Source organism: Macaca thibetana, chromosome 13 (assembly GCF_024542745.1).
Source record: "Macaca thibetana thibetana isolate TM-01 chromosome 13, ASM2454274v1, whole genome shotgun sequence".
Classification (NCBI taxonomy): Eukaryota; Metazoa; Chordata; class Mammalia; order Primates; family Cercopithecidae; genus Macaca; species Macaca thibetana.
In genome coordinates, this window is record NC_065590.1 from 32,797,103 (window position 1) to 32,818,673 (window position 21,571).

General features: G+C 47.5%; 3 protein-coding genes across 6 annotated transcripts in view; 2 read left to right on the forward strand and 1 right to left on the reverse strand.

Annotated features, from left to right (window-relative positions):
- The window catches only part of INO80B (INO80 complex subunit B), a 327,102-nt gene that overhangs the window by 211,238 nt on the left and 94,293 nt on the right, over nucleotides 1-21,571 (reverse strand). The gene's annotated exons all lie outside the window — the stretch shown is intronic.
- The window catches only part of SLC4A5 (solute carrier family 4 member 5), a 127,730-nt gene that overhangs the window by 92,286 nt on the left and 13,873 nt on the right, over nucleotides 1-21,571 (forward strand). For both annotated transcript variants that reach the window (XM_050754393.1, XM_050754394.1), the window contains 10 exons: nucleotides 443-597; nucleotides 1,182-1,391; nucleotides 3,003-3,177; nucleotides 5,039-5,172; nucleotides 6,215-6,486; nucleotides 11,783-11,841; nucleotides 14,495-14,695; nucleotides 18,526-18,639; nucleotides 20,167-20,328; nucleotides 21,089-21,267. In XM_050754393.1, the coding sequence (XP_050610350.1) occupies nucleotides 443-597; nucleotides 1,182-1,391; nucleotides 3,003-3,177; nucleotides 5,039-5,172; nucleotides 6,215-6,486; nucleotides 11,783-11,841; nucleotides 14,495-14,695; nucleotides 18,526-18,639; nucleotides 20,167-20,328; nucleotides 21,089-21,267 (1,661 nt within the window). The remainder of the gene's footprint in view (nucleotides 1-442; nucleotides 598-1,181; nucleotides 1,392-3,002; nucleotides 3,178-5,038; nucleotides 5,173-6,214; nucleotides 6,487-11,782; nucleotides 11,842-14,494; nucleotides 14,696-18,525; nucleotides 18,640-20,166; nucleotides 20,329-21,088; nucleotides 21,268-21,571) is intronic.
- BOLA3 (bolA family member 3) overlaps nucleotides 1-21,571 on the forward strand; it is a 188,907-nt gene that overhangs the window by 66,765 nt on the left and 100,571 nt on the right. The gene's annotated exons all lie outside the window — the stretch shown is intronic.

Below are 21,571 nucleotides of genomic sequence, written 5' to 3' on the forward strand. Positions count from 1 at the left end.
CCATCGAATCTGTAAGTCAGAAAGCACATTCTGGAGACAGTGTGAACAACACGACGTGAGCCTCCAAGGGCGAAGGGCTGGAAGTAAAAAATGGATGTGAAATATCTGAGCTCCTTGGACTGGGCTCTACAGAGGTTTTCTAATGCGCGTGCTGTGTGGAAAACTGAAACGGAAAGGTTAAGTAACTCAACCAAAGTCCTACAAGCAAGAATATGGAGACCTGGCCTTCAGATCCAAGACAGGCTGTCTTCCCCCAGCGCCTGCTGTGTCCCGTTGTGGTTTATTTTACCAATGTGCTATGGTCTCATTCCAAAAACTGAGAGTGAGTTGTCAGTGGGAGACGTGGTTCAAAATGATTTCTTTAAAAACTAGATGTGGTATGCTCCCGGGCATGTCAGAAACAGATGCGATCTTTCTTTTCTCCCTCCTCTCTCCTCACCAGCTCTTCAGTGACGTGGCCTACAAAGCCCGCAATCGGGACGATCTGATTGCAGGAATTGATGAATTTCTGGATGAGGTCATTGTCCTTCCCCCGGGAGAATGGGACCCAAATATCCGAATTGAGCCACCCAAGAAGGTACCCTCTGCTGACAAGAGGTGTGTATGAGAATGGGCAGTAGGGGGAGAAAAAGGAGGCTTCAACTCTGTTGGTATCATTTTATTGCTCTTTAAAATACATCTGAGGCTCAGCATAGTGGCTCATGCCTGTAATCTCAACACTTTGGGACGCTGAGGTGGGTGGATCACTTGAGTCCAGGAGTTTGAAACCAGCCTGGGCAACATAGTGAGCTCTTGTCTCTACAAAAAGAAATCAAATTAGCTGGGCATGGTGGCATGCACCTGTAGTCCCTGCTACTCTGGAGGCTGAGGCAGGAGGATTGATTGAGCCCAGGAGGCCAAGGCTGCAGTGAGCTGTGATCATGCCACTGTACTCCAGCCTGGGCAACAGAGTTTGACCCTGTCTCAAAATAACTTTTAAAATAAGTTTAAAAATAATAAGATATATCAGAAGCAAATATGGCTAAATGTGAACATTTGTAAAGTCTAGGTGACCTGTGTGTGGATATTGTTAGATCATTTTCTGCATTTTTGTCTGTCTTTTAAGATATTTCATAATTTTGGTTGGAGAGGTGAGGGGTGCTCTGGGGGACTCACTCTCCCTCATCCCCCTTCTCTTCCAGGAAATCTGTGTTCTCCCTAGCAGAGCTGGGCCAGATGAATGGCTCTGTGGGAGGAGGCGGCGGAGTTGCTGGAGGAGGCAATGGAGGTGGTGGTGGTGGTGGCAGTGGCGGCGGGGCTGGCGGTGGCGGGGCCGGTGGAACGAGCAGCGGGGATGATGGAGAGATGCCAGCCATGCACGAAATCGGGGAAGAACTTATCTGGACGGGAAGGTGCCCACCCCAGGCCTCCCAGTGACCCTGCTGTCCTTTAGACTTCTCTCCTTCTCAGCCGCCCTCTGGGGACCTTTCCCAACCACGGTCTGTAGTGCCCACTCGAGGTCACCCCTGCCTTCTTTCCCTCCCAGAGCCCTTGAACCCCATCACGGATCCCCAAAAAGGGTTGCCTCAGGAGAGGGGAATTTGAGACCCATACAAGAGGAGAGGAACCCAAACTTTTCTCTTAGACATCCTTTGGTGCCTCTGCTGTAACAAAGTACCACAAACTAGATGGCTTAAAACAACAGAAGGTTACTTTCCTGCAGTTCTGGAGGCGAGGAGTTCCACAGCAGGTGTTGGCAGGACCACCATGCTCCCTGAGGCTCTGGGTGGAATCCTTCTTGGCCTCCTCCTGGCTTCTGGTGGTGGCCAGCAGTTCTTGGTGTTCCTGGCTGGCAGCTGCATCACCCCCGGCTCTGCCTCTCCACCACATGGCCTCCTGTGTGTCTGTCTTCACAGAGCACTTTCCTCTTTGTATAAGGACCCCAGTCATATTGGATTAGGGCCCACCACAATACTTAATCTAAACTGGATTACATCTTCATAGATGTGAGGACCTTAATGTATCTTTTGGGGCAACACAATTCAATAACAGCACCTTTTTTTAAAACTTAATTTACCTATTCAAAAACTTTTTTTTTAAAGAAAATAAGAGAGAGTTCTCCTGGCCTGGGTTTCTTTTCCAGCTCTTGGAGTCATTCAGGTTGACCTAGATTTAGGAAAGGATGTGGCCTTGCAAATCTACATATAAAGCATGACTTTGAGAATGAAGTCATGTTTTATATGCCCTTGGCTTTATACCAGTGGTTCTCATTGTATGCAACTGTGGCCCTCCTTAGTCCCCCTACCCCCGAGCCCAGGGGATTTGGCACAACTTGAGAGGGGCGATGCTACTTGCCTGTAGTAGGTAGCTGCTAAACATCCTGCAGTGCACGGGACAGCCCCTACAGCAAAGGAGTATGCAGTCCAAAATATCAGCAGAAATGAGGTTGAAAAACTCTGCTCCATGCTAAGGACTGCATTAGGGGTTATGGGAATAGCAATCCCAGTAAACAATGTCTCCAAACCTAAAATCTCCCACTCAACTGTTCCAGATAGCAAAATCAAAAAATAAGCAAATACCAACCAGTTATAAGGTTTAGGATCTGTTCTTAATGAATCTGTTATAATCTGGGATGCCTCTGTCACTGAAGGTTAGACATACCTGTGTTCACCAAGAGCGGGCACCCTGCAGATGGTCAGGGATGTGAGGAGGACCATCATCTGTGGACCCCAGGACTTCCATTCTCCATGGAATGTTGGGTCTACCCCAGGACATATTCCCATCAGACTTTCTCTCTCCAAAACCCCTATGTCCACCCTTCCCAGTGTGGGTGGTGCCAACCACAAACTCAGTCCTACAGGAATTCATCCCTGGCCCTAAATGTTCTGGTGGAAAGATCTTTGCCCCATCCACCCCAGTCAAGTTCCTTTCCTCGCCCCAGGGTCTGCAGGTTCTTGTAAATAGCCCTGCCCCTGCACTGGTGTTAGTGGTGAGAAAGCAGCCCCTGGGCCTGTCTTGAGCAGGTTCTTCGGTGGACTGTGTCTGGATATCAAGAGGAAGTTGCCCTGGTTCCCAAGTGACTTCTATGATGGCTTCCACATTCAGTCCATCTCTGCCATCCTATTCATCTACCTCGGCTGTATCACCAACGCGATCACCTTTGGTGGGCTTCTCGGGGATGCCACCGACAATTATCAGGTGTGTGTGAGCTGGGGCCCTGAGTGTAAAAGTAAGATCTGCCACCACCTGGTGGCAGCAGGAAGTTTCATCTTGTAATCCCAAAACCAAGGTTTCATCTACCAGCCAGGTTGAGGCCATCAGTATTTGTAATCCTTTACCCTTCAAGTAATAATGATAATAATAAGACAATATTAAAGATCTGAAGCTAAATCTCATTACTAAAGACCACATTTAATGATTATTTAAAGAGGCCAAACCGTTAAGGGGAATCGTCTGCTGTGTTATTTGGTACTTTTTCCACTGATACTAGAGTGAATTTAATCAGCACAATTAATGGAGTGCTAATTGTGGCCTTCTCCCCACACTTTTTAAAAACTAACCTTGAATTCTTAGTTTGGAGTTAAGACATTTTTAGAAGGATGGTAAGCTGTGACCATGACAACAACTCAGGCCTCCCTGGGGAAAACAGCTCAGCAGAGACACCTGCCAATCTCCTAGGCAAGAGTCTTCTCCGGTGGAGGCCTTCAAAGTAGAGCCATTGGAAAGCTCAGTGCACCAAGGAGAAGACCCATTTGTCCAGCTGCCTTCTGGGCATGTCCACATGGCTGCCCCTTGGGATTCCCCATGACTGCCCTTCAGGGTCCCTCAATTCACAGAGCTGACATTGCATCCCTTGTCTTCCCTCCTGACCTGCTGCTCCCTGCCCTTCCCCAGCATAGCAGGTGATACCATGGTTCACTCAGCTGTCTACACCAGAAACTAAGCATTATCCTTGACTCATAAATCCCAGCTGCTCCATGTGGCCCTCACCACATGGCCCTACCTGGCTCTCACACCTCGCCTCCCAGCATTCTCTTTCTCAGCATTCCTACCCTCCCCACCCGTTCTACATTCTGTTTTCCATCAATCCTGATCATCTTTTGGTTCTTCAAGTACATGCTGTTTTTCAGCTCCGGACCTTTTAGACACTACTCCCTCTTCCTGGGACACTGTTTCTTGTCACTCCACTTAACCCCATTCCCCTGGCCAATTCTCTGCTCATTTTTTGGATCTCAGCTTCCACTTATCTACTTCTAGGGAGGCCTTCCTGACCACCCCTTTACCCCTACTGCGTGCTCCTGTGGCACTCTAAACCTATCCCAGCTTAGCACACCTCTTGGCAGTGGCTCTCAACCAGGGACAATTTTCACCCCAGGAGACATTTAACAATATCTAGAGACAGTTTTCATTGTTATAGCCGGGAGGAGAGTTGCTACTGGTATCTAATGTATAGAGGCTGTGGATGCTACTAAACACACTAAAATACACAGGACAGACCCCTCACAACAAAGAATCATCTAGCCCAAAATGTCCATTGTGCAGAGGTTGAGAAACCCTGCTATATGGAAATTGCCTGGTTACTTACCTGTGTCTCCCACTAGAATGAAGAGGTGTTATCTTGTTCAGTGATGGGTCCTCAGTCCTTTCACAATGCCTGGTACATAGCAGACAGTTAGTGGATTTTGAATAAATGAATTATCTGACCTGTAAAAGCACCAAACAGATGTTTGAATGAATGAATAATCAGATGGATAAATGGACTGCCCTCTGGGAGTAGAATGGACACAGAGAAAAGCACGTCCACTGTTTTGTAGGCCCCGGGTGCCAAAAGGAAGTCACATGGTACCTTTATCTAGATGGAATTAAACAGAGTGACACTGGTCATGGTGGCACGTTGTAGAGGGTATAGGAGATGGAGAACAGGATTTAGGCAGGAAAGGGCCCAGAACAAAGGATAAACACTGTGGCCTGGGCCCGTGGAGAGATTGCTGGGCTGCAGCCTGTGTGGAAAGACTCCTTCTCCTTCCTATGCTGAGTCACACATTTCTTGTGCCCCCAGGGAGTGATGGAGAGCTTCCTGGGCACTGCCATGGCTGGCTCCTTGTTCTGCCTCTTCTCGGGACAGCCTCTCATCATTCTCAGCAGCACGGGGCCCATCCTCATCTTTGAGAAGCTTCTCTTCGACTTCAGCAAGTAGGTGTCCCTTGGTGGCCCCCAGTGCCTGCTCTCGCACTTGGGGTGGTATGCTGGGGCCAGAGCAGGAATAGGCCCAAAGGGGAGGTGGTGGTGCGGAGGTGCCAAAGCCATCTTTAACCATGGGAAGGGCTACCAGGTGGCTCCTCCTGACTCCTGCCAGCTACCTGCCTTTAAGACATCTTAGTGCATATTGGCACAGCCAGTAGGGGCCAGCCACGACAAGAGGAGAAAATTCACACCACTCAGTTCGTGAGCAATGGTGATTTGATAGGCAGTATGGTGCATGAAGTCTTGGACTGAAGGTCAGAAGGTTACACCCAGACCCAGGCAGCTCCCATCGCTACTCTAGGCTCAGTTGCCTCCTCTACAACATGAGGGTTTGGACTAGACCATTTCCAAGGGCTGCTCCAGCCCTGTTCTTCCAAAATTCCCATTTTTCACTCACTCTGGTGTCTATTACCAACTGTGGGCACTGAGATGTCTTAGCACCTTCCTGCCTCCCCCATAAGATCTTTAAAAAAATTTTTTTTGGCTGGGCGTGGTGGTTCATACCTGCAATCCCAGCACTTTGGAAGGCCAAGGTGGGCGGATCACCTAAGGTCAGGAGTTTGAGACCAGCCTGGCCAACATGGCAAAACCCCATCTCTACTAAAAATACAGAAATCAGCCGGGTGTGGTGGCGGGCGCCTGTAATCCCAGCTACTTAGGAGGCTGAGGCAGGAGAATCACTTGAACCCGGGAGGCAGAGGTTGCAGTGAGCCAAGATTGAGCCATTGCACTCCAGACTGGTCAAAAGAGTGAGACTATCTCAAAAAAAAAAAAAAAAAATTTCTTATAAAGATGAACACTGGACCCCCATGAGCTCTCAAATATCAGACAACTGCACCCAAGAATTGTCCCTGTCCCCAGTCTTTCACAATCCCTGGGAGGGCATCTGTGCCACAGGAGGACAGATAAGCCACTCAGGGGTGGGTCTGAGGAGTCACGCACAACCAGGAGGCCCGGGCTGGAGGCCCCTCACCTCCCCTCTGCCTTCCAGAGGCAATGGCCTGGACTACATGGAGTTCCGCCTCTGGATTGGCCTACACTCAGCTGTCCAGTGCCTTATCCTAGTGGCCACAGATGCCAGCTTTATCATCAAATATATCACCCGCTTCACCGAGGAGGGCTTCTCAACCCTCATCAGCTTCATCTTCATCTATGATGCCATCAAGAAGATGATCGGTGCCTTCAAGTACTACCCTATCAATATGGACTTCAAGCCGAACTTTATCACCACCTACAAGTGCGAGTGCGTCGCCCCTGACACAGGTGACCGGTAACCCCAGACATGCCATGGGCCCTCACCTACCCCACTGGCCCCCTGATCCTTCACCACAGCTCTCTAATCCCACTGCTGGGGAGGGGCCATTCAGCCAAGGGCTTACTGTTCCAAGGGAGCAAATACAGGATCTTGAACCCAGTGTTCAGAAGGAAACCAAGGGGACAGTAGCTCTAATAAGAGTCACAGGATTATCATCAGGAGGGCACAGGGATACCCCAGGAAGGAGTAAGGCATGCTTTGCCTCAGTGTGGGGTAATGTGGAGGCCACACCTATCGGGAGTGCCACTCAGGGGTTCCTGCTGCAGGCCAGAGATAGACCTGATGGTGCCTGAAGTCTCTCCCAGCTCCATCAAGTCATGATACGATGAGCTCTCCCCAAGACAGTGCTGCCCATGTGGCCACATACCGTGTAAGGTGAGACCACACCTGAGGGACGGACATCCACACAGATGGAAAGATGTCCAGAGTGGAGGCTCTGCCGACCATGCCATCTGAGAACAGTTGGAAAACTGGGGCTTATTCAGCCTCTTAGGGAGATGAGTTATGAGAGAAGGACTGTCATGTCACAGAGGAACCGTGTTCACCCTCTGAAGCCACAGGATGTAGAGCCGAATGAGGAACAGGGAGCAGAAACTCCAGGGAGCCAGATGCTGGCTGAATTTAGGGAAGAACCTATAATGGTGGGAGTTAACCACCGTGGGAGTTCTCGGCCTGCTTGGTTGGTAGCAAGTTACTTGGACACTCTCTGGATGTCCATCTGCCAAGGGTGTTGTAAAAAAGGATCCCTGTACAGATGGGGTCAACCTGATAACACCCAGTGCTACTCCTGTAGAGTTACTTTCTGGCCAAAACACCTGTCATCTATGAGTTAGGGCTTCCCATAGAGTCTGAGCCTCCTTCATAGTCATGATCATGCCCCTAAGAGCCTTCAGTGGGATGTGCCCAGAGTGCCCAGGGTGCTGCAGAGCAGGAGCAGGAAGTCTATGTACACATCTCCAAGCACCAAGGCTGGACTCACAGAGAGCAAACTGAGGTCCAGAGACCACCCAAGGTCATGCCAAGCCTCAGTTTCCCTGGCTGTAAAAGAGGGCTCTCAATGCAGGCCCTGCTGGTCTCCTGGGACTCCTGTGGGGTTTCCAAATCTATACCCGATTGAGTTGAAGGAATTAAGTGGATAGTAGGTTGTTCAGCCCCTTAATACATTCCTACAGGTAAAAAAATCAATCATAATATTTGAAATGGAAAATATTTGCTGCACAATTATTATGTGCCCTACTTTAGGCCTTGTGGAAGATAAAGATGTCCTGCATTCAAGGAGTTCAGTTTTGATTATAACCCTTCCCTCTGTGACTGCACTGATTTTGTAAAGAAGTCCAGACTTATTTTTTTCTTTCTCTTTTTCTGCCATTAATTTTGAATTATTCCACTAAAATCTAATGACAGGTGATGCTACCCTTTGTCCTGAGCCAAGGCATGTCGCTTGCCCAGAGGGGATCCTACCTGCAGGCAGGCCCTTTTCATTCTGCCCTGGAGCAAATCCTGCCTCTGTGGGGAAGCCCCATCAGGGCCCTCTTACGTGCTTGTATCTTCTAGACTGTAGATTCAGTGTTGCATTGACATAAATTTTACACAAACATAGCTTCTAGAAGCACACATCCTTGATCTCTTTTAGAAAAAAATTCAAATTCTGTGTTTTGTTTTGTTTTGTTTTGAGACAGAGTCTGGCTCTGTTGCCCAGGCTGGAGTGCAGTGGTGTGATCTCGGCTCACTGCAACCTCCGCCTCCTGGGTTCAGGCGATTCTCCTGCCTCAGCCTCCCAAATAGCTGGGACTACAAGTGTTTGCCACCACACCCAGCTAATTTTTGTATTTTTAGTTGAGGCAGGGTTTCACCATTTTGGCCAGGATGGCTTCGATCTCTTGACCTCATGATCTGCCTGCCTCGGCCTCCCAAATTTCTGGGATTACAGGCGTGAGCCACCACACCTGGCTGCTTTGGCCATTCTGAGAATCATCTATCCACAGGAAAAAACAAACCCGGGGTGCTCTAGGAACAAGGGCCGTAGGAGCATATAAGGTGCGTTATGAGGGATATAATGAAGCCACCTGTTCCCAAATAGCTTCCCCTCTGGCTTTGCCCAGGTGCCTGATGTCACCTCATTCTTTGGGGTCATGCTATTGTCATGGTTCTCAAAATGTGGTCCCTGGACCAGCAGCATCAGGGAACTTGTTAGAAATACAAATTCTTAGCCTCCTACCCCAGACCTGCTGAATCAGAATCTCTGGCTGGGCACAGTGGTGCACACCTGTAGTCCCAGCTAGTCAGAAGGTTGAGGTAGGAGGATCACTTGAGCCCAGGAGTTTGAGACCAGCCTGGACAACATAGCCAGACCCTGTCTCTATTTCTAAGAAAGAAAGAAGAGAGAGAGAGACAGAGAGAGAGAGAGAAGCAGCAGAAGCAGAAGAGAAAGAAAAGAGAAGATAAGAGGTGAGGAGAGGAGGAAAGAAAGAAAAAGGAAAGGGAAGGAAGGAAGGAGAGAAAGAAAGAAAGAAAGAAAGAGAAAGAAAAGAGAAAAGAAAGAAAAAGGAAGGAAGGGAGGGAGGGAGGGAAGGAGAGAGGGAGGGAAGGAGGGAGGGAGGGAGGGAAGGAAGGAAGGAAGGAAGGAAGGAAGGAAGGAAGGAAGGAAGGAAGGAAGGAAGGAAGGAAAGAACTCTGGAGTAGGGTTCACCCTGACGTATATTAAGTCTTCCAATTGATTCTGATGCACTCTTAAGTTTGAGAACCATCGCTCTGTTGAACTATCAGTATTAATGGGCCATTATTGACCATTAAACCCCAGTAAGATTAAATTTTCAGTTTCTTCACAGAAAGTAAAGGAACTAGAACTAGGACAAGTTAGTTTTAATTAAGATAACATGGAAAGGAAAATTCTACACATTTAGGAGACGGGGATGAGGGGGACGAACTGTGGAAGGTTTCTTTCCCAGTCCATGGGCCACCTACTCAGTAATGGGCCCATAATCCTAGTTTTACTGCGAGGCCCAGTCTTAATATAGTATACTCTCACTCTTTGTCACTCTTCATCATAAAAGCTTGTTTGGGGGCACTCTCTTTCTGTTTGCTTTTGCTTCCATTGTAACTGATTTGTATTCTATTTATGAATGCTGCACACACTGATTTGGCTGCTTTCAATCCCAAGTGAGTACCACTTTGTAAACACTGGAATTTTAAAATGTTTGATACGTGGACCCTTTCTAAAATTTTCCAGGTTATATTTCTTTCATCTTCATCTCAAATGGCTTTCAGATAAACCCTACAGAGTTCTTGATATAAAAGAATTGATAAGCATAAGCAGAAGACATCAAAGGTGGTCTGAAGACATTGGGTAGTGAAAAAGACATCTGAACTCCCCAGGCTCAAGCATCAGCCAGGAGTTCTCTAGCATTTGAGTGAGGACCCCTGAGGCAGCCTTCCTGCCTGGCTTCTCTGTCGCCATCATTAATTGCGCATCATGTTCTTTTGGTCACTGATGTGAGGAAAGGCAATAGAACCCCAATTTCTAATAAATGAAGCCTTCCTCAGAACAATCCTAACAAACCTCTGGGTTTGTAGAGCTTCTAGGAATATTCTGCCCTGGGTCAAAATGAAATTCCTTAGCCCCCCAGCAGGCATGGGAGTGAGCAACATAGCAGGGCTCTGTGGTCACATCAGCCCTATGGACAGCTTGTTGGAGATTGGGAGAAGCCCGAAGATAGACCTCTTCTTCTTTCTGGGTTTCTAACTGCCTGTGTCAGCCAGCAGGAGCCACATCGGGCTTACACTGCATTTCAGACATATTGCTGGCAAGCTGGCTGGCAGGCCTGCTCCCTGTCTCCGCAGACCTGCTGCAGAGGGACTGCTTGCCTCTGCCTTCACTAGAGGAGGATGGTGAGGCGGGCCTGGCCTTTGCCTCTACCCTTGCAGTTCAGGAAGAAGAGAGAAGGCAGCAGGCCTCCAAAGCCTGACTTCCCATGGGTCGCCACATCCCGGGGGAGCCTGGCCCTGTGAATGAGGAGCAAAGGAAGCAGGACAGACTGCAGAACAGGGGAACAGAAGGGTCCACGTGGAAAGGAGAGACAGATGACTGTGGTTCCTTGAAACTCTCCCTGTAGACCTTCATGTGATCCACATACGGTTAGGGACACTGAAGCCAGGGTAGGGAAGTATCCATCAAGGAATGCAGAGAGAGCCGCTGAGAGCAGCACCTTTGGGTTCCCAATTCTGCTTCAAAACCTGGACTTTGGTTTAACTTTTCTCAACTTGCACTTGGCAGATTAGAAACGATAATATCAAAGCAACAAGTTCTTTCAGGCCTAGCTGACCTTTAACAAAAAGCACATATGGGCTGGGTGCAGTGACTCATGCCTGTAATCCCAGCACTTTGGGAGGCTGAGATGGGCAGATCACTTGAGGTCAAGAGTTCAAGACCAGCCTGGCCAACATGGTGAAACCCCATCTCTACTAAAAATACAAAAAATTAACCAGGTGTGGTGGCATGCGTCTGTAGTCCCAGCTATTCGGGAGGCTGAGGCACAAGAATCGCTTGAACCTGGGAGGTGGAGGTTGCAGTGAGCTAATATCATGCCACTACACTCCAGCCTGGGCAAAAAAGAGGGCTGGAAGGGAAGGAACATATCTGTGGAGGTGAACAGGGCAGGGAAGTTCACAGTGTAGAGCTGGGAAGTTTATAGGCTCTGGGCCAGCCTTCCTGGGATGGGGTCATGGCTCCAAGTATGAACTGTGTGACCTTGGGTGAATTATATAACCTCTCTGGGCCTCAGTTACCTCATCTGTAAAGTGGGCATACTTGGTGAAGATTTGGGATTTAAACAAATGAATATATATAAAGGCTTGGCATAGTGCATGGCATAGAGTAAGTTCTTTGAACATTTTTAAGTCTAAAAGCCCAGTGGCCAGTGGGGATTCACAAGGCACGTTATCCTCCAGTTTGTCTTAGCACTTTGTCTTGGTCCCAGATTCCTTATTTCAGTTTTTAAAACCAGCTGTTCGTCGTCAGGCGGGTGCTCTCCTGGCCCAGCTGGTCTGTCAGAGCTGTGGCCCAGGCTCGGTCCCACCAGCCCTTCCCTAACTGGGGCAAAGTGAGGAAGGTGGAGAGGGAGCTGCCCTCACAGTGGAAGCCAGGCCTTGGCTCTAAGGAACTGGAAGGAGATGCGAAGGGGTTGGGAATGCAGCTCCCAGCCCCACAGCTGCTGACCCTGCCCCGTGTCATGTGCTCATCCACAGTGAATACAACCATGTTCAATGCTTCAGCCCCACTGGCACCAGACACCAACGCTTCTCTGGTAAGTCCTTTCCTCTCAGGTCAGACATTTGAGTGCTTTTGTTTGTAGGAGGAGGGAGAAAAGATTTTGGAAATGAGACCAACTTATAGCCACCCAGACTTGCAGAGGTCAGCTCCAACCTCACGTCAGGGTCACCTGCAGAGCTTTGTAGATGCAAACTTTTTTCTTAGGTATATACTGTAAACATCCCACTTAAAAACATGCCTCATTCTGTTAAATCCATGTTTTTTGTGTGTTTTTGTTTTTTGTTTTTTGAGACAGGGTCTTACTCTGTCGCCCAGGCTGGAGTGCAGTGGTGCGATCTTGGCTCACCGCAACCTCCACCTCCCTGGGTTCAGCCTCCTGAGTAGCTGGGATTACAGGCACGCACCACCACACCCAGCTAATTTTTTGTATTTTTAGTATAGACGGGGTTTCACCATGTTGGCCAGGCTGGTTTCGAACTCCTGACCTCAACTGATCTGCCTGCCTCGGCCTCCCAAAGTGCTGGGATTACAGAAGTGAGCCACCGCACCCAGCCCCATGTGTACTAATAATATGATACAAGCCAGGTGTTGTGGTACACGCCTGTAATCCCAGCTACTCGAGAGGCTGAGGCACAAGAATTGTTTGAACCCAGGAGGCAGAGGTGTGGTGAGCCAAGATCGCACCACTACACTCCAGCCTGGGTGACAGAGCGAGACCCTGTCTCAAAAATAATAATAATAATAATAATAATAATATGACACGCACACAGAGGAAGGGGAGGTAGAGGTGAGGGATGGTAAATAGGGCCGCACAAAGCTGTAAGCAAAGCCTCCCATTCATCTTTTTGCCTTCTTCCTTTTCTTTCTGCCTAGGACCCCCAATTTCCAACAGTGCCACTCTCCAGCCCCAGAAAGTTTATTAGTGTTTCTTCCTCAATGAACCTAACGTGTTCTTTGCACACCTTAGTCTCTGGGGCCTAAGGTGTGGTCTGCCTTTCCCAGTAATGACGGTGGTCTTTAGGAACCAGCATCCCAGCCTAAGTGGCTTAACGATAGAAGTTCAATTCCGGATGAATGTAGCACCTGGTAGGACTTGGGGGACGTTTGTGAGCTTTTACTGTCTCCAAGGTTGCTTCTTAAGTTATTCCTGCCTAGGCAATTGACTGCTCTGCCTACGCACATCCCAGTTGGCAATTTAATTTAATATTTTTCAAAGATCAGGGTTTTGTTTTTGTTTTTGTTTTTTTTTTTTTTTTTTTTTTTTGAGATGGGGTCTTGCTCTGTTGCCCAGGCTGGAATGTAGTGGTGTGATCATATCATCACTGCAGCTTCAAATTCCTGAGCTCAAGTGATCTTCCTGCCTCAGCCTCCTGAGTAGCTGGGACTACAGACATCAGCCGCCATGCCTGGCTAATTTTTAAATTTTTTGTAGAGACAGGGTCTCACTACGTTGCCCAGGCTGGCTAACTATCAATTTTGAGAGAGAAAGAACAGAATCAGTCAGTGCCTATTTCTGAGTCCCTATTATATGCAAGGGGCCATGTACACTGAAGGCTAAAAAAGACATCTGAGAAACCAACGTGGTCCCTGTCCTCAATTTTGTTTTTAATATATTTGTGGAGAAGAACTTGAAAAGTTGTGGGACAGTATAAGCAGAATACACCATGCATTAAATATAGGCCAAATGTGTACTTCAGTCTTGAAGACAGGAAAGGAGGCTGCTGGAGAGGCCAAGGAAAGCCTCAAAGAGGAAGTAGAATGTGATCTGGTCTTCAAGGTTGGGAAAAAGTTGACTCAGCAGAGAAAAGCACATTCCAGACAGAAGGAACAGCATAAACAGAAGGGCAAGAGAGGAAAAGCACAAAACCCGTGCAGAGGCTAGTGGGTGGGCTAGGCCAGCTAAGACGGGGTGAAGGTGGGGCTTGGACAGGCAACCACAAGAGACAAGCTGGGAAAGAGATGTGGGGCCAGACCAGTGAGGGCAGCAGAGGAATGCCACCCTGGAGGGGACATTTTAAGTTGCTTTGGTGATTTACTTTTATATATATAATATGATTTATATTATATATAACATATAATTTATATTAAAATTGTATAATTATATATTATAATATATAATTAATATATATAATTATATATTATATAATTAATATATAAAAATAATTTATATATAAAAATTCACTGTTGTGTACGGCCTGGATTTTAGGCATCTGAGACACCAAGGTGAGGAATGGCTGAAATGACCCAAGAGGGGACTGACAAGGGATGTGATCCCCCCTATGTGAAAGGATGTGACAGAGGGGATGGAGGGGAGAGAATAAAGATGAGACACTCCAGGAAGGAGGCGTCCACAGGACCTGTGGTTGGTTGATGGGAGCCAGGCCTGCTGAGGGAGAAGGCATCCTCTCTCTGCACTTTACCTCCTTACTAGCACAGCAGTGCATCCTAGAACACAGGGAAGAAACACATGTGAGCTCCTAATCTTCCCAGGGAGCTTGTCATTCCGTGAACCAGCCCGTCCCTAGGAACATCACTGTGTTGCTGAGGACACCATCATGGCCGGGAGGGCTGGGATCCCTCAGAGGGTGTGGGAAGGTTTGCTGGCTGCCTGGGGACTGCAGTGGGAAGGACACAGCTGACTCATCAGGAAGATGCTGACCCATTGTCTCCTGTGCTTGGTCTCCAAGTACAACCCCCTTAACCTCACAGCGTTGGACTGGTCCCTGCTGAGCAAGAAGGAGTGTCTGAGCTATGGCGGGCGCCTGCTTGGGAATTCCTGCAAGTTTATCCCAGACCTGGCGCTCATGTCCTTCATCCTTTTCTTTGGGACATATTCCATGACCCTGACCCTGAAGAAGTTCAAATTCAGCCGCTATTTTCCTACCAAGGTAAGCTCACCCTGCAGTTAGGAGGGGACCTGCAGTCAGACTGCTGCTGAGTCCCCAAGAGAGGGTTCTGGTCCACCCATGGATGGACTCCACATGAGCACTGGACCACTGGGGTTTTTCAAGTTAAGTCAGAGAGAACTGTGTTCCCTTGTTGGCCGGTCCCCTTGACAACACTTGGTATCGTCAGGCTTTTATCTTTAGTCTTTGTCTATAGTATTATCTCATTGTGTTTTAAAAATGTTTCGTTTCCCTGATGACTAATGAAGTTGAAAGCACAGCTATTCCTGTGTTTATTGGCCATGTGGCCAGTTGACTTTCTGTTTGGAAGTGTCTGTTGAAATCCCTTGCACATTTTGGGTTGTCTGCCTTTCTGATTTGCAAGAGTTTTTTATATATTCTGGGTAGAAATGTTTTTGTGATTATATGTGTTGTGAAATCTCCCACTCTGTGACCGTTTTTTTCTTTTTACATCCTTAATGGTATCTTTTGATTAACAGAAATTATTAGTTTTATTGTAATTGAATATTCAAACTTTCCTCAAGGCAAATATTGGACAGCAGATATTCTTGTATGTTACCTTCTAAAAGCTTGTTTTTCCTTTCATGTTAGATCTACAGTCCATCAGAATTGATTTTGATGTGTACTGTGAGATAGTGTTTCTTTGTGATTTTATACGGTCAATTGTTCCACTATTTTTTAAAGACTATTCCTTCTCCATTGCTTTGCAATACTTCCTTTGCCATATATCAAATGTTCCTATATGACAGGGTCTGTTTCTGGGTTTCTTATTTTGTTTCATTAGTTTATTTATATATCAGTATGACAGTCTTAATTTCTGTAGCTTATAAGTGTTTATATCTTTGTCTCCCAAACTCTCTCTCTCTTTGTCCTTTTTATATAATATTTTCTTGGCCCTTTGCATTTCCACATGAATTTTAGAATCATCTTAAATTTCACCAAAATGAAAACTTGTTCGAATTTGATAGGATTATCTTTGACTCTGTTTGGGAAGAATTGATGTCTTTCAAACTTTGAGTTTTCTGATTTATGAATATAGTATACTTCATTTATTTTGGTCTTCTTTCTCTCCATAATGTTTTATACATTTTGATCTTGAAGTCTTGAACATTTTTTGTTAGATTTATTTCTAGATACTTGATTTTTTTATACTGTCATAAATGCTAACTGCTATTTTATTTTTTATTTTATGATAAAAATAATAATTATAATCATATAATCATAATTATTATTATTTTGAGACACAGTCTCACTCTGTCACCCAGGCTGGAGTGAAGTGGCATGATCTTGGCTCACTGCAACCTTCACCTCCCAGGTTCAAGTGATTTTCCTGCCTCAGGCTCCCAAATAGCTGGGACTATAGGCCCCTGCCGTCACGCCCGGCTAATTTTTGTAATTTTAGTTGAGATGGGGTTTCACCATATTGGCCAGGCTGGTCTTGAACTCCTTACCTCAGGTGATCCCCCAACCTCAGCCTCCCAAAGTGCTGGGATTACAGCTGTGAGCCACTGCACCTGGCCCTAACTGCTGTTTTAAATTTTATTTTCTACCAGTTTGTGGCTGGAATAAAACATTTATTAAAACAGCACTTGAATATGTAAACAGTGACTGTGCTGTGGGGTGGGGGATACTCAGAAGAATTTTAGCAACTCTTTCCCACCATAAACTCCATTAGCACTCTCCTAAAGCCATCTTAACTAAGTATTACAGCTGCTACTGCTACTACTACTAATCATAATGATAAAATCTTTCATATAAATAGTTGAATTTTTCCCAAATTTTCTAAAGACTGAATAAAAGGTGCTTTAGGAAGCTTTGCAGTATATAAACTGAGTAAAAAATAGTTTGCTTACAACACGAGTGCATCCTTAAGACGAGTTCTCTTCCTTCCTGCCCACTTCCAGCCCAGAGCATATCCCTATCTCCTTTTATGTAAAAATTCTCAAGCAGTCACTGTATCTGAGAATATCTATCTGTTGCCTGTAGGATGAAAAGTAATTCGTGTGGCATGGAGTTCTTGCGCCACCAACATTTTTTCCCTCACATTACTTAAAAATTGCTCAATTGCCTCCTGGAATTTTGGGTTGCGGAGAGGAATGAGGCCACACCGTTTCATACTCATCAGATTGGTAGACAGATGAAGGTGTTGGGACACCAGATGTTGGAGATGGAAAGCAGTAGGTGGGAGTGTAAACAGATACATCCAATTTGGAGAGCAACTGACACTCTCTGATTAGGTTGGACCATGTGAAGTTGCCCATATTTGACTGTTTCGACCTACAAAAAAAGGCAAATTCATGTGGTTTAAAAATAACCATTCATATGGTTTTGACGTCTATGCTAGAAATATTATAGAAAAGGAAGTATAAACCTAGCACACTGCTTGGTTCTACTGTGACTAATATTTATATGATCATGATAATATAAAGCTGTTACTAATTTTCAACTTTTGGAATTGACTTACAGATAAAACACACAAACCATGTGTTTACAGAACAAGACATGAGTGTTCTCAGCTTCGACAATGGAAAGATCAAAGTGGAGTTGTCACAGGAAGGAAGGGGAGGAGGAGGAGAGAGGTGGTAGGAGGACAGAGGCAGTGGTCCTCACCTTGCAAGATGGAGAATGAGAGATATTAGCCAAAGCTAATGTAAAGAGAGGTTTGATTATGTAACTTGAAAGTATAAAGGAAACCCATAGGAGCTTAAAATTATCAAAGATTAGGAATAAGGAAAGGACAGGAGGCATAGTGTAAGTAAAGGGAAATTCTTATCAATAGATAATCCCTTAAGTTAGTAAATGAAAATATTAAAGTATATGCATATTAGTTAATGACATGGAGGGAACCTCCAGAACAAGTAAAATCAAGCAGACATAGTAGATGGATCTAGAAGGTGGGGCTGGATTGAGAAAAGGGGAGGTGGGAGACTTTGCTTTTCCCTATAAGTCTTCTCCACTATGTGAGTTTTTAACCAATTATATATATTATGTTAATAACAAATTTAAAGAGAAAAGGGGGATGCAGGGAATGAAGTCAATGTACTGTCACCTGCCCCTGCCCTTCAAATTGCCTTCTCTGAAAAGATATATAAAAAGGCCACAGGGTAGACGTTGGGGGACCTTCTGTCCTGAGACTTCTGGACATAAGTTGGTTTGGAGGGGGGGTCAGAGGACATTGATTCAGAATGGGCAGGAAGGTCAGGTTCAGAACTTGGTCTGGGAAGGGCCTCCAAGTTAAGAACCTGGCCTAGGAAGGGCCTCCTGAGAAACAGAGGAACAAGAGGCTCCTGGTGGACAAAAGGTCTGAGAGTAGTCAATGGTCCCCAGTGGAATTGAGGAGCCTCCCTTCCAGCCCAGGTGGGGTACAACAACCTGTCACAGATTTGTAGGAACTAAGGTTTGCTTCAGAGTTCAGCCCTTGCCCTCATCATACCTGCTGGGTGCCCCAATTCAGACTGTCATACCAGAACACATCTTCAGCAGCGGCTGCCATGGCCACATGGATCATAACAGCTCCCACATTGATCACCATATGCCAAGCACTCGAAATGTGTCACAGTTCAGTTACACCTTTGAGGGAGATACTACCATCATCTCCATCTTACAGAGAAGGAAATTGAGGCTTGGAGAGATGACACGCTTCCCCAAGCTCACACAGTTAGCGAGGAGCAGAGCCCGGATTTGAGCCTAGTTCTGGTGCCTTCAGAGCCCAGACTTAACAGTTCACCTCTTTGCTGCTTGGGGACTGGGGCTGCCTGGAGCTGGGTGGGTGCTTTACTCACTTCTTTCACTTGCTCATCTCCTGTCTGCAGGTCCGGGCCCTGGTGGCTGACTTTTCCATTGTTTTCTCCATCCTGATGTTCTGTGGAATCGATGCCTGTTTTGGCCTGGAAACCCCCAAGCTGCATGTGCCCAGTGTCATCAAGGTTTGCCCCTTGCCCCCACTCTGGGCATCCAGTCTGCCTGCCTACCAGCTGTAGATTCTTTCCCCTCTGTGCTGATCAAACTTTTCTCCTCTCAGTCAAGAGACCATTTTAGTTCTCTGTGTGCCACCTTTCCTGAACACTGGCTCCCAGGAGCTGGTCCTTTGAGGTAGGGCGGGGAGGGGTAACATATTCACCGGGAAATCCTGATCTGTAGTCTTGAGGTGAGGAAGGCACTGAAATTCACCCTCCAATCCAGCAGAAGCCTCTTGATTCCTGTTTGAGGGTCTCCAGTTCCCTAACCTCTGGCAATCTATAAGCTGGGCCAAATAGGATCTATTGAAACTGGTCCCTTAGAACAGTGATTCTCAAAATGTGGTCCTCAGACCAATATCACAGCATCACAGTCATGGGGAACTCGTTAGAAATGCAATTTCTCAGCCCCACCTGTGGAATCAGAAAAGCTGGGGGTGGGGTGGGACCAGCAATCTGCATTTTAACAAGCCCTTCAGGTGACTTGGAGTATGCTCAAGTTTGAGAACCACTGCTTAGAAATTACCCACTAGTCTAGAATTGGTGACATATGCTTGTAGCTAAACTCAGCCCTACTCCCTCATAAGAGCACCAACCGGCCAGGTGCAGTGGCTCACGCCTATAATCCCAGCACTTTGGGAGGCTGAGGCGGGCAGATCACGAGGTCAGGAGATCAAGACCATCCTGGCCAACACGGTGAAACCCCATCTCTACTAAAGATACAAAAAAATTAGCCAGGCGTGGTGGCGGGCGCCTGTAGTCCCAGCTACTGGGGAGGCTGAGGCAGGAGAATGGCGTGAATCTGGGAGGTGGAGCTTGCAGTGAGCCGAGATCGCACTACTGCACTGCAGCCTGGGTGACAGAGCAAGACTCCATCTCAAAAACGAAAAGAAGAAAGAAGGGAAAAAAAAGAGCACCAACCATCTCACCAGAGTAGGGAGATTCTAGAACTTACCTTCCCTGTCTTTAAGGTTTTTTTGTTGTTGTTGTTTGTTTGTTTTTTGAGACAAAGTCTTTTTATATATTCTCCTCATTCTTAACATGCAGGACTGAACTGATGTTCAGCGTTTTACAGACAATTCTTTAATGCTCCCAGACAGGTGACTCAGGAGAGGCAGAAGCAGCTGGCCCTGGGCCCACCCATTTCTTTATTCTTTTCTGTTGGGCCTCATTCCTGCTGTTTGTTATTTGCAGTGGGTGACTGTGCTCTCTCTCCTGGCTGCCCTTTGACCTTCACCTCCATGTTTCCTGACCAACCCCAGGGCTGTTGCAGCAAATTACCTCCTTAGTTTTACAGACACTGTTTGAGTGCATGCTCCTTCCCATGTCTGAATTTAGTCTAAAGTTGCAGGTACCTAAGGTGTTTAAGGGAAAAGATTGCACTTGAAAAGTACCCAAAGTCAGGGAAAGTTGAGGAGGTGGGACAGCAGGCCAGGCAGCAAGTGCCCTGGGACAAGAGAGAGAGGAAAGGGCCCCTCTCTGTTTGCTCCCATTCAGCCCACACGGCCTGACCGAGGCTGGTTCGTGGCCCCCTTTGGGAAGAACCCGTGGTGGGTGTACCCAGCAAGCATCCTGCCCGCCCTGCTGGTGACCATCCTGATCTTCATGGACCAGCAGATCACTGCCGTCATTGTCAACCGGAAGGAGAACAAACTGAAGGTAAGGCCGGTACTAGGAGCAAAGGCATAACCTCTTTCTTCCCACAAAGTCAGAAGGAGCAAAGGGAGGACATGATGCTTCTTTCAGTACTTTGGGCCAGGAAAATATGAGGACAGAAGACTGGAGTTCCCACTTGGTGTGTTGAGGGGGAAAAGTGACCTCCAGGTGTGGGTAAGGCCACCAGGGCTGGAGTGACTTTCTGAGGACCAGGACCAAACTAGGTTGGGCCACTGCGCACAGGCTCTCTGTCTTTCCCAAAGTGGCATCGAGTTCTTATGAGAATCAGCAGATCCTGATGGGGGCTCAGCCTAGAACACTGAGGCAGAGGAACTTCCTTAGCCTTCCTGGTCTCTGCAACTCCCCGTCCAGCCTGTGAGCCTGAGAAGACTCGGGTCACCCCCTCCCCCATCCCGGTCTGGACCACTCTAGGTGTGGCCTGTCCCAGCTGGGGCCCCTCAGGAACTGTAGAGACCCTGTGGCCACCTTCTGGGCCCTTCTCCCCGGAGACCCAAACCCAGGGCCTCTCCAAGCTTGAACATCCCTCTCTTCTACGTCCCACGTCCCTTAGGCAGTTCACCCTTTCAGATGGGGTGGTAGGACCTGCCCACCTCTGCAATCCTTGCAAGGAGCACCTCAGGCCCCTTCAGTATCTTCTGGAAGGCAGGGGGGCCTTGAACCATGTTCCACAGAGTGGCTGCTTCCAGGAGGAACTGGCTTCCCAGAAACTTCTCCCTCCCCCACCCCCACCCCACTCCTGCAGAAGGCTGCTGGCTACCATCTGGACCTGTTCTGGGTGGGCATCCTCATGGCCTTGTGCTCCTTTATGGGGCTTCCCTGGTACGTGGCTGCCACGGTCATCTCCATCGCCCACATCGACAGCCTCAAGATGGAGACAGAGACCAGCGCCCCTGGGGAGCAGCCCCAGTTCCTAGGAGTCAGGTAGGAGGGTCAGGGCCTAGGAATCACCCAACGGGGAGGGGCCCACTCGGGGAGGGGAAGCTGGCTTTGCCTGCCACAAAAGAATTTGGGCTCTGATGGCCCAAGAACCACAGGGACATGAGTGCTATCCCTGGAGGCAGGGAAGGAGAGAGACAGAAGTCCAAGTCTAAGTGGGGCTTTTTACCTACTGGGCTCCAAGCAGTATGTATATCCCATCCATAAACATGCACACGTGCCAGACACTCATCTGCATCGGCCACCCAAGGTCCCCACAAAGCCTCATGCTGTCCTGCTCTTTTTCTCT